At 41.7% G+C, this 12392-nt stretch overlaps 1 protein-coding gene across 1 annotated transcript; it reads right to left on the reverse strand.

Moving 5' to 3' along the window:
* Positions 1-1176: 1176 nt before the first annotated feature.
* On the reverse strand, positions 1177-4175 carry LOC121787576 (glyceraldehyde-3-phosphate dehydrogenase, cytosolic). Its single transcript, XM_042186351.1, has 12 exons — positions 4058-4175; positions 3943-3966; positions 3744-3844; positions 2993-3108; positions 2810-2909; positions 2437-2583; positions 2288-2348; positions 2109-2206; positions 1887-2029; positions 1699-1782; positions 1535-1624; positions 1177-1401 (listed from the first exon to the last, which is right to left on the reverse strand). Exons 1-12 carry the CDS (start codon positions 4059-4061, stop codon positions 1356-1358), a joined length of 1014 nt encoding a protein of 337 aa, XP_042042285.1. The 5' UTR covers positions 4062-4175; the 3' UTR covers positions 1177-1355.
* Positions 4176-12392: the final 8217 nt, after the last annotated feature.

Raw genomic sequence — 12392 nt, forward strand, 5'->3', positions numbered from 1 at the left:
ATAGAGATGGATAGGACCTAAGCCAATGCATAATAATAGTACATGTTTAGTACATTGAGTAATTATTAAAAATAATAAACTTATAAAACAAAAATAAAACAAGTATACGAAGGTGAAACCCAATTAACCCATTCTAACATCTAGTTTCCAATAACCTTTCGGCTTTAGAATGTGAAGTTTTTGAAAAATTGTCAAAACACCTCAAAATAATGACCAATATTAGTCATAAAAATCGTAAATTTTAGACAAATTTTTAATCCTACATGACTAATCATGAAAAAAAAATCTTATATGATTTAGCTTGAATTATTAAAATTATGAAACAACATTGTTTCGATGTCCTAATCCTTAAATTTGACGTTGGATAACATATGACTAATAGAATAAAATATACCACGCAGATCTGTTGAATTTAAAGAATGACCTACGTTTGAAGAATGACCCACCGCAAGAAATTAACACCAATCTTTTATTTGTAATTTTTAAAATTAATTTCAAATTTGTGGGAAATATCATAATCCATCCGGCTGTTTTTTTATCGACATTATTAAGTTAGGTTTAATTATTTCGTTCTTATTATAAGAAAAATATGCTTGCATATCTGGAAGTTTTTATAATTGCATAATAAACGACAGCCTTGTCATGCATGAACAATCTTCACCCTTAAGTCATTCTTGAGACCGACTAACCAATGCATAGTATTTTATTCAAACTTAGATTGATTCGTGTATAGGTGGTCGAACAATACCATCAAAGTTTAGCCAATACCATAATCATATTCACAATCTCAACATTTTTTATTTACTGTATAAAATAATTTAATTTAAAATTATAAATAGACAAATAGTTAAATAGTAGTCCTCGAGAAACTAAAGCTCTTGGTTATGAGAATTATAAAATATACCAACTGTGGAAAAATACTAGAGCAACTAGTGCTGAAAGGACCAGTGATCACAGATGCACCTAAGCCCCACAAATACAAGGCAGCATTGATACTTACTCACTCACATGAGTGCACTTAAAAGTGACACGATAAAAACCCCAAACACAAATGGCCAAACCGTCCCACAATAAGTAAAAATGCCTTTTCGGACCACGCAGAGGTTAAGAACCAATATAAAGCAGCGAACGATTCGACCCTCAACAAAGCATAGGCCACAAAACGATATATGCAAATTAGAACACAAGTAGATATTTTAGCATTCACCATTCAACACAAAATTCTTCAAAATACAGCATCTGTCTGAGCTACAACCAGCCACACATCAAACATTAGTCTCAAACAGACCACAATTTATTAACTCAAATTCCGCCGAAACACCATAACGGATGTGACCTTAGATGAAGGTAGCAAGTTACTGGGTGGAGTGAATATGCTTGATCAGATCAACCACACGGGTGCTGCAAGAAAAAGGATACCGAATCATCAACTCAAATGAACCTCGACATGGTAAGATGACAGGTACTGCTATTGGGATTTTGGAAGATAGAATATTGGACTTGGAGTTGAGAGCATAAACAGTATCAGCATTACCTGTAACCCCATTCGTTGTCATACCACGAAACGAGCTTGACAAAGTTCTTGCTCAAAGCAATTCCAGCCTTGGCATCGAAAATGCTTGACCTGTGTGCAATAACAAATACCATTAGTTTCAAACGACATTTGGGATCTCAGAATGCCAAGTTCTATAAGCTCACCTATTGTCGCCGACAAAATCAGTAGAAACCACATCATCTTCGGTGTAGCCTAGAATTCCCTTCAGATTTCCTTCAGACTCCTCCCTATCGAACAAACAGAGCTGATTAGAACCACTCAATGTTTCCATATCAGGTACATCACTAAAAAGTAAAACCAGACAAGTAAACCAGTTGAGTGATAATCTTACTTGAGTGCTGCTTTGATTTCATCATAAGTAGCTTCCTTCTCTAACCTCACTGTGAGATCAACCACAGAAACATCAACTGTTGGGACACGGAAGGCCATTCCAGTCAATTTTCCGTTCAAAGCAGGAAGAACTTTGCCAACAGCCTTCACAGAAAACAGGAAAATAAAAAGTCAGTCATACATAATAGAAAAGTAAATTTAACTTGTTAAATAAATAAGCTACCTTAGCTGCTCCAGTGCTACTTGGGATAATATTGAATGATGCAGCTCTTCCACCCCTCCAGTCCTTGGCAGATGGTCCGTCAACAGTCTTTTGGGTAGCTGAATTAGACAGAACATAATCAGTTTGAGTAGATAGATGCATACAAAATAACATAGTATGGCAATTATGCTTAAACCAACCAGTGATGGAGTGGACTGTTGTCATAAGACCTTCAACAATACCAAACCTATCATTAATAACCTGAAAGTTCACAATGTTATAACATTGGAAGAAAGATGATACAGAATAAACATAAACATGTGACAGACAGGACAAGTATGACACAAACCTTTGCCAATGGGGCAAGGCAGTTTGTGGTGCAGCTAGCATTAGAAACAATGTCTAGATCAGGTGTGTATGACTTCTCATTGACACCGACCACAAACATAGGTGCATCCTTGCTCGGAGCAGAAATAACAACCTTCTTTGCACCTCCCTGTATCCAAAAGTCCAATACATAAGTTCAGTAATAGATACTTCGAGGAAAATAAGCAATTGTTTGTAAAATATGGATGCACAAAATATGGCTGCAATAAATTACTGTATTTCATAAAAACAAGCAAGAACAACTGCCAGTTTGATGCAATACCTTCAGATGGGCTGCAATAAATTACTGTATTTCATAAAAACAAGCAAGAACAACTGCCAGTTTGATGCAATACCTTCAGATGGGCTGCAGCCTTATCCTTGTCAGTAAAAACACCAGTTGACTCCACAATGTACTCAGCCCCAGTTGAAGCCCATGGGATCTCCTCAGGATTTCTACCAGTGCCATAAAGTTAGGAAGTGAACAACTAAGGCGTATTACATTGCACTGTCAAATACATATATGTTGATGAATTTACCTGAAGCCGAAAACAGTGACGGGCTTCTCACCAAAGAGAAGGGTTTTCTCATCCTTAACCTTGAGCTCGTGGTGCTTCCATTGGCCGTGCACACTGTCATACTTAAACATATAGGTCTGCAGCAACAGGCACCAAATATAAATCAAACTATAGTATTAGCTTCCACCAATAGTGTACAAGTCAAATCCATTTCAAAAACCCTCCAACTAACAACACAGAACCTAGAAATATTATAAACATTGTCCCGAGTAACATTCCAATAGTGTGACAAAGAATGCTAATAAACCAGACAACAGAACAACTTCCTCTACTTGATATTTTCTATCAATTGAATGACAGTATTTACTACGAACTCCATTATTCGGTGATTTTTTTTTATTTTCCCAACATAAAAGTATTAAAATGCAATCGTAGATTATAAATCACGTTTTAGAAGAAGAGGTAAATAATAAATTGTAGCTAAGTATGCAAGTAAACTTAGAAGAAGAGGTAAATAATAAATTGTAGCTAAGTATGCAAGTAAACTTAGACAATTCATAAACTCCTCTCAAACCAGTTCTCACAGTAAATCGAAACGCACCGCAAGCTAACAAGCAAAACTAAATATACCGATGCGCTTTTGCAAGCAGATTTAGAAACTTACGATTAATACAAGATAAATCCAGATCGCAAAAAGACTCGAGTAGTAAGTAGAAAAGGAAAATTATCAAGCAACTGGATCAGAAAAGGATGAAGTAAGAGACGAATATACCATGTAGTCAACGGTGATGAACGGATCGTTGACAGCAACAAGCTCAACATCGTCTCTTTGAAGAGCAACCCTGGCAACCAGACGGCCGATTCTGCCGAAACCTTTATCCAACAACCAATCAATCAATCAATTTCAATAGCTCATCGATGATCATGCTAGATCCAAACAACATAAATATACGATAGATCAGATCTATTACCATTGATTCCGATCTTAATCTTCGCTGCACCGAGAGAAAAAAAAACAAGATCAGAAACTAGTAACAGAGATGCAGAAGCTAAAAATGACAAACCAGAAAGAAAAATGAAAATTACCCATTTCTGTTTGTAGAGTGAGAGGGAGTGATAGAGCTAGAGTCGAAACAGAGAGTGGTAGAATGTGTGGTGAACTACGGAGACGGGGGTTTATATATTTTGAGATAAGCAGGTGAGATACGATGCAACCGGTGCATGCGCCATAATGGATCCGTTCATGTTTAGAGGAGAATCTGGGCCGTGCATGAGTACACGTGGTGTTGATCGGCCCTAGGTTTGCGTGAAAAGCTGTAAACAATTAATCAGAGGCTATTTTTCTAGAAAGTTCCCAGCATTCGACGGCTGAGATTGTTTTGTGTAGAAAATGGTGGGCACTCCGTCACCCACCACTGTCGCGACATGTCAGCTCCACGAGAGTTTGGCTATTAGCGAAATATTTTAATTTTGATCTTTTAAAATCGTAACGGATATATCATTGAAAACATATCGCAATATTATCTCATTTGTAACGTGTTTTCAAATATCTCATTTATACAAAAAATTAGCAATAAGTCAATAACACATTAATAATAGCAAAAGAATGAAAAGAATTAGGAATCTTTGTGTTTCAAACTTTCGATACCATCTCTTTTTCTTTACTTAAGAGCATCCACAGTGGCGCGCTCTAAGGGGTGCCCTAAAACTCGCCCTATGCTATGCACCGTCACGTCAACATTTATCCTCTTGCCCTTCCACCTGTAGTGGAGCGCTCTAAGGCGCGCCCTAAGCATTTTATTCTATTTGAATACTTAAATAACTATAAAAATTGGGGAAAACCTTCATTTCATTTATAAAATTAATACATTACAATGCGAATTAAAAAAAACGCAAACTCATCGATGGCGGTTACGGGCCCACACTTCTTCAACCATGTAGTTCATGAGCTGCGCATGATCGTGTTGGTTGCGCATTAAGGCCTGTCTAGATAAAACCTCATTGAAGCCCGTCGGTAATCCTCGAGCGGGGGGCTCGGTCGCCGTGCTGGAGGAGCTAGATGCACTTTCGTCATCGGTCCAATCGGTGATGCTCCCACCTTCATGTTCGACTATCATGTTGTGCAAGATTATGCACGCATACATGACATCGGCGAGGACTTCCTTGAACCAGAGATGGCCCGGCCCTTTCACTATTGCCCACCGTGCTTGGAGCACACCAAATGTCCGCTCCACATCCTTCCGCGCCACCTCCTGCTTTTGCGCAAATAAAACTCTCTTATCACCAATTGGTCAGCTGATCGTCTTCAGAAAAACAGGCCACCTTGGGTATATGCCATCGGCCAAGTAGTACCCCATGTGGTATTGGCGCCTATTGGCAGTGAACTCGATGGTCGGGCCATTGCCGTTGCATTTCTCGGTGAAGAGGGTGGATGAGTTGAGGACGTTGATGTCGTTGTTCGACCCAGCTACACTGAAGTAAGCATGCCAAATCCAGAGCCGATTGTCAGCGACGACTTCGAGGATCATCATTGGGTGGCTGCCCTTGTATCCACTAGTGAATTGGCCTCTCCACGCCGTCAGACAATTCTTCCACTCCCAGTGCATACAGTCGATGCTACCTAGCATCCCAGGAAAGCCGTGCGGCATCTCGTGCATTCTCATTAGGCCCTGGCAATCTACAGCTGTCGGCTTTCGCAAATATGTGTTGTTGTAGGCCTCCACAACTCCCCTACAAAATCTCTTCAGGCACTCGCGGCCTGTTGTATCCCCGACGTGGAGGTACTCGTCGAACATGTCAGCGCGGTGCCGTAGGCCAACTGATAGAGTGCAACTGTGCACTTCTGCAACGGCGTAAGTCTGAGTCTGCCGATGCCATCTTCCCGATACTGGAAGTATTCATCACGTGACTCCAACGTCTGGACAATGCTGAGAAAAAAGGTAACGAGGCATTCTAAACCGTCGGGCCCCACCGTGGTTGCTCGGCAAAATAGTCTGCAAATAGACGTTCGTGAGCTACGTCGTGTTCGCGTGGGACAAACGTCCGACGTCAAATATGCCTGCGGATCTGCTCCGCCGCAGCCACCGCTGCCGCCTTCTCGCGTTGCATTATGGCTAAACATTCCGCCATTGCGTCGTGCACGACTGCATTTAAGGCTCGAGTCAAGGTCGGACTACCGTCCTCCGAGAAACTCCGGTCGTCGTCGTGGTTCATTTTGGTTTGTGAGAGATGGAGAAACGTGAGAGATGCGAGAAATGCTCGTATGAAAAATAGAATGACAATCGAGGTTTAAAAAGACAAATTTCGAATTTAAAAAAAATAAAAATAAAAATGCGTTGCATCGTCTGCGTCATCGTCCACAGTGAGCGGACGATGCCCTATCGTCCGCGCTTCGTCCGGGGACTAAGCGTAGGGCGCGGACGACGCATCGTCCACGGAGCCACAGTGGCGGACGATAGCGCGCCCGACTGTGAATGCTCTAAGTGTTAGGATTCGCACACACAAGGCTTTCACACACTCAATAAGATCACACACACACTCACTGTTGTATGAGATCACACAATGCAGAAAACACACACACTCACACTTTGAGTATTGAAGATGATAATCTTGGAGAGAAAACTGGAAAACTCTTTATTGATTAAACTCTTCTCTAAACTACATACACGGTGAGCTATTTAAAGCTCTATAATCAAGTAGCAACTGCTACTAACTAACTACAAGAAGAATCAAGAAAGCAAGAAGAATAACCGCTACATCTCAGCTAACTAACTGCTGCTCCAACGGCTAGTTCGGCTAGGTTGCTTCTTCCTTCTCGGTTCAAGACCGAACTCCTTCCTCGGTTCAAGACCGAACTCCTTCCTCGGCTTACAACCGAACTCTTCCTTCTCGGCTCATTCCAGCTCAACGCCGAGCTTCCTTACCGAGCTTCCTTACCGCTGAGCTTACCGACTTCTGCCTTCTTCTTCTCGGCTAGTTCCAGGCTAGTTCCAGCTCGGTAAGCCGAGCTTACCGAACTCCTTTCTAGCCGAGCTTCTTCCAACTGAAATGAGCACTCCATTATTACAATTCTCCACCTGAGGGCTCATCTCAGTTCTTGCACAAACATTGATCAATTTCTTGCAATGATCAAACTTGTCTCTACCTAGAGACTTTGTTAGCATGTCAGCCGGATTGTGCAAGGTGTTAATCTTAATCACCTTCACTCTCCCCTTTTCAATCTCATTCAGCTTGGATTTGTCCACCAAAATCCATGTTTTGTTCTTGAGTAAAGACTCTATTTCCTCATTCATGGCTTCAATCCATCTTTCTCTATCTTTGCTCTGCATAGCTTCTTTATATGTGAGTGGATCTGCACCATCAATACTTTCAGCTGCACACAGAGCATAATACACAACATCAGAGAACTTTGTTGGTGGCCTTGTTTCTCTTCTAACTCTGTCCCTTGCAAGCTGATAGTCTCTGATAGAGTCTGATATAGACTCACCAGCCTGGTTGCCCTGAGTTGGAGCCTCTTCTTTATCTGAATCAGACTCACTCCCTGAGTCAATAACTCCACCTGCTCCTAGGCCAACCCCCACAGGCTCCACCTTGAAGAAATCACCCTCATCTTCACTGGAGTCCGGCTTATCTTTCAGGAATGGCATCTGATCCTCCAAGAACACCACATCCCTACTCACCAAGACCTTCTGCTTACCGGGCTCAATACACCAGAGCCTATACCCCTTAACACCCCTCTGATACCCCAGCAAGATACATTTCAGAGCCCTAGCTTCAAGCTTACTTTGCCTAGCATGAGCATAGGCCACACACCCAAACACCTTGTATTTTGAGTAGTCACTATGAGCTCCATACCACATGTAATCAGGAGTTTCAGATTTCAGGGCAGTAGATGGGCATTTATTGATGAGATAGGCTGCTGTATACACAGCCTCACCCCAGAATCTGCTGCTCAAACCAGACCCAAGAAGTAGGCACCTCACCCTCTCTAGGATTTTCCTATTCATTCTTTCCACAACACCATTTTGCTGAGGATTACCAGGAACAGTCCGGTGCCTCTTCATACCCTTCTCTTTACAAAACAGATCAAACTCAGCAGACAAGAACTCTAGGCCATTGTCTGTCCTTAAGCATTTAACACTTCTACCCTTCTCTAGCTCAACCTCCTTACACCATATTTTGAACTTTGTGAGTGTTTCAGATTTTTCTTTAAGAATATATACCCACAACTTCCTTGTATAGTCATCAATGATAGCTAGATAATACTTTCCTCCACCAATTGAACACACCGGTGAAGGCCCCCAAAGATCACTATGTATGTAGTCTAAAGGGGCTGTAGAAGAGTGAATACCTGTAGGATAGGGTGCCTTCTTAGCCTTTCCAAGTATACATTGCTCACAGGGGTCCATCTTGTTGAAATCTCCAGAGATCAGACCCTTCTTGATGAGTTCTTTCAAGCTTCCTTCAGCTGGGTGGCCCAATCTCTTGTGCCATAGCATTATGGAATCATCTGACACTGCATTGCTTTCTCCATCAACAGCCTTAGCCTTCAGATAGTAGAGAATATGCTCTCTGTCAGCCTCCATCATCACTGCATCTCCAGATTTCACAAACAATTTTCCTTGACTCATCAATATGGTGAACCCTTTCTGTTCCAGCATTCCCAATGAGATGAGGTTCCTCTTCACTTCTGGAATATACCTCACCCCAGTTAGGATCTTTATAGAGCCATCTTGTAGGCTTAGCTTTACCTTCCCTATTCCTTTGATCTGACAAATGTGATTATTACCAAGAACAACCGTACCCGATGCTTCTTGAAGATCATGAAACCAGCTTCTATTTGGGCACATATGGAAGCTGCACCCCGAGTCCATTATCCACCTATGACTGACCCCACTATCACTGATATTCATGAGTTGAGCCGGGGGATCAGCACTCTCCACACAATCAGATTGATTGTGTCCCTCAGAGGCCATCTTTCTCTTCCATGCATGACAATCTTTCTTCAAATGTCCAGGTTTCTTGCACCAATAGCAAGCTCTGGTTTCCTTCTGAGCATCAGAACTTGAGGGTTTAGGGCCCTCAAACTTCTTCTTGAAGTTCTGCTTCTTGAACTTCTTCACATTCAAGGCCTCTGCAGCTTGAACATTGGAGCTTGCAGAGCCTCTGTTGGCTGTCTTCTGGAGTTCTTTGGCCATCAAGGCTGAATAGACTTCTGCATAGGTGATAGGTTTATCTCTTCCATAGATAATTGCATCACTTAGCTGGTCATACGAGCTAGGCAAGGCATTCAATGTGAGAATGGCCTTATCCTCATCTGAGATCTTGACATCAACAGATCCCAGGTCATCAATGATCTTGTTGAACTCCTCTAGCTGCTCAATGATGGACCTATCTCCAGAAAAACTATAGGCATACAGCCTCTTCTTGAGATACAGCCGGTTAGCCAAGGATTTGGCCAAGTAAACTTCATCTAACTTGTCCAAGATCTCCACCGCAGTCTTGGCTTCTTGAACTTCCCTCAAGACCTTATCTCCAAGGCACAGAATCACTGCAGAATGTGCCTTGAGCTGCATTTCCTCCATCTTTGCCTGAGCTTTTTCATCAAGCACTGGAGCCTTTCCTTTCTCCTCTGGTTTTGCAAGAACTGCCGCCAAGCCTTGTTGAATTAAAACCGCCTTCATCTTCATCTTCCACAGGCCATAATCATTCTTGCCTGTGAACTTTTCTGCATCAAGCCTTGCTGCCATCTCTGAAACCGTTTGATCCTCTGCAAATCAGCTTCAATATCCCTTTCCCACAGACGGCGCCACTTGTTAGGATTCGCACACACAAGGCTTTCACACACTCAATAAGATCACACACACACTCACTGTTGTATGAGATCACACAATGCAGAAAACACACACACTCACACTTTGAGTATTGAAGATGATAATCTTGGAGAGAAAACTGGAAAACTCTTTATTGATTAAACTCTTCTCTAAACTACATACACGGTGAGCTATTTAAAGCTCTATAATCAAGTAGCAACTGCTACTAACTAACTACAAGAAGAATCAAGAAAGCAAGAAGAATAACCGCTACATCTCAGCTAACTAACTGCTGCTCCAACGGCTAGTTCGGCTAGGTTGCTTCTTCCTTCTCGGTTCAAGACCGAACTCCTTCCTCGGTTCAAGACCGAACTCTTCCTTCTCGGCTCATTCCAGCTCAACGCCGAGCTTCCTTACCGAGCTTCCTTACCGAGCTTCCTTACCGCTGAGCTTACCGACTTCTGCCTTCTTCTTCTCGGCTAGTTCCAGGCTAGTTCCAGCTCGGTAAGCCGAGCTTACCGAACTCCTTTCTAGCCGAGCTTCTTCCAACTGAAATGAGCACTCCATTATTACACTAAGTGCATCGGGCGCACTATCGTCCGCCCACTGTGAATGCTCTAAGTAACATCATTTTATTTGTTTGAGACTTTGAGGTGGAAAAAATCGCTAAAGATTATAACAATGAATTACCTTTCCGTCACCATATTTTACAAGATACGCATTAGTGCATTTGTCTAATTAGGGATTGATAGATTCTAATCAACGATTAATAAACTTTAATGGAAACAAATTAAGATAATCGAATTTAAATAGAACTAGTTAACGCATTGTACACCTTGCTACTTTACTTCCCAAGGAAAGACTCCAAATTAAAGCTATTACAAAACCTTACTGTAAAATCGAAACAGCAAGCTAGATCAACACCCAAAGAAGTCTTCACACGAGCAATAAACCAAACACACAAAGAGCAACGATGAAAAACAGATGACACGGCTGATTTACGTGGTTCGGCTCTCTCGAACCTACATCCACGGGAGAATCACGAATTGCTTTTATTCTACTCGACTGAATCACAATTACAATGAAGAAGATAAACCTCCTAATCTAGAATCTATACACTCAAGAATCATTTGCTCAAATCGCATGAACTCTCGGATCAAAGTCTATGATCTCTCTATGATTCCTCACAAGAATGATAGTGTATTCTTTCTTTCTTGATTACATTGAGTTAGACGCGCTCTCATTTATAGCAGCTCCAACTTCCCCCCGAGAATCAGCTCAAACCGAGCTCAACTTCTCCTAACCAAAAATTAGCCGTTTAAAACTGACTTTCAAACCACATCTTTACATATTTGCAAAACAGTCTCTGATCTCTTTCATTTGTCATTCATGCATCCATTCATAACAAATCTCCACCTTGGATCTTGAATGAAATAGCACTCGCTCATCTTCCCCAAATGCTGCACGCCTCAGTACCTGACCAGCTTCACCAGCTCCAAGCAGTGCTTGAGTTTGGAGCTGGGAATGGTCTTTGTCAGCATATCCGCTGCATTCTCCTCAGTAGATATCTTCTCAATCTTCACTTTTCCTTTGCTTACTTCATCCCTTATGAAGTCCAACTTTACATCCACATGCTTTGATCTTTCATGGAATGTCTGATGTTTGGACAAACAAATGGCGCTATTACTATCACACATTATTGTAATAGCTTCTTGATTTATACCAAAATCTGCCAATATTCCCTTCAACCAGAAACTCTCCTTCACTGCCTCTGCCATAGCAATATACTCAGCCTCCGTAGTAGAAAGAGCCACGACTGATTGTAGATTGGACTTCCAACTCACAGCCGATCCATAAAGACAAAACACATACCCGGATTGAGACTTCCTTGTATCTACACTCACTGCAAAGTCAGAGTCACAGTAGCCCACTGCAGCCTCAGTATTAGAACTTCCACCACCATCAAATAGGATTGCATAATCAGATGAACCCTTTAGATATTTCAGAATCCACTTCAAACCATGCCAATGCTCAATACCCGGATCTGCCATAAACCTGCTAGTCACACTGATGGCATGGCTAATATCTGGCCTTGAGCATACCATTGTGTACATGATGCTCCCAACTATGCTAGCATAAGGTATCTTGAGCATCTGGTTTCTCTGTTCATCAGTCTTCGAGCACTGATCAGAAGACAACTTGAACTGCTGTGAGAGTGGTATTGTCACTGATCTAGTGTCTTTCATCTGAAATCTTTCCAATAGCTTGCTGATGTACTCCCTTTGGGTGAGCCACAGCTTCCCTTCCTTCCTATTTCTGATGATATCCATCCCTAATATCCTCTTTGCATCCCCTAAATCCTTCATATCAAACTCAGACTCCAGCTGGTTCTTGATTTCTTTGATTTCTTGCATTGTTGCTGCAGCAATTAACATGTCATCGACATATAACAGCAATAAGACTGTGGATAGCTTTTTGCTCCGTTTGATGAACACACAATTATCATACAGGGACTTCTCAAACCCCACTCTCTGAATGAATTCATCAAATCTAATATACCACTGCCTTGAACTTTGCCTTAAACCATACAGACTTCTTTTCAGCTGACA

The sequence above is a fragment of the Salvia splendens genome, chromosome 22, assembly GCF_004379255.2.
Source record: "Salvia splendens isolate huo1 chromosome 22, SspV2, whole genome shotgun sequence".
Lineage (NCBI taxonomy): Eukaryota > Viridiplantae > Streptophyta > Magnoliopsida > Lamiales > Lamiaceae > Salvia > Salvia splendens.

Excerpts from the sequence above, each read along its gene's own strand:
- LOC121787576 (XM_042186351.1), bottom strand. Across the intron at positions 2,584-2,809 it reads AGGCTGCAGCCCATCTGAAG|GGAGGTGCAAAGAAGGTTGT; the intron begins GTATTGCATCAA and ends TTTTGGATACAG. Across the intron at positions 1,402-1,534 it reads GACAACGAATGGGGTTACAG|CACCCGTGTGGTTGATCTGA; the intron begins GTAATGCTGATA and ends TTTTTCTTGCAG.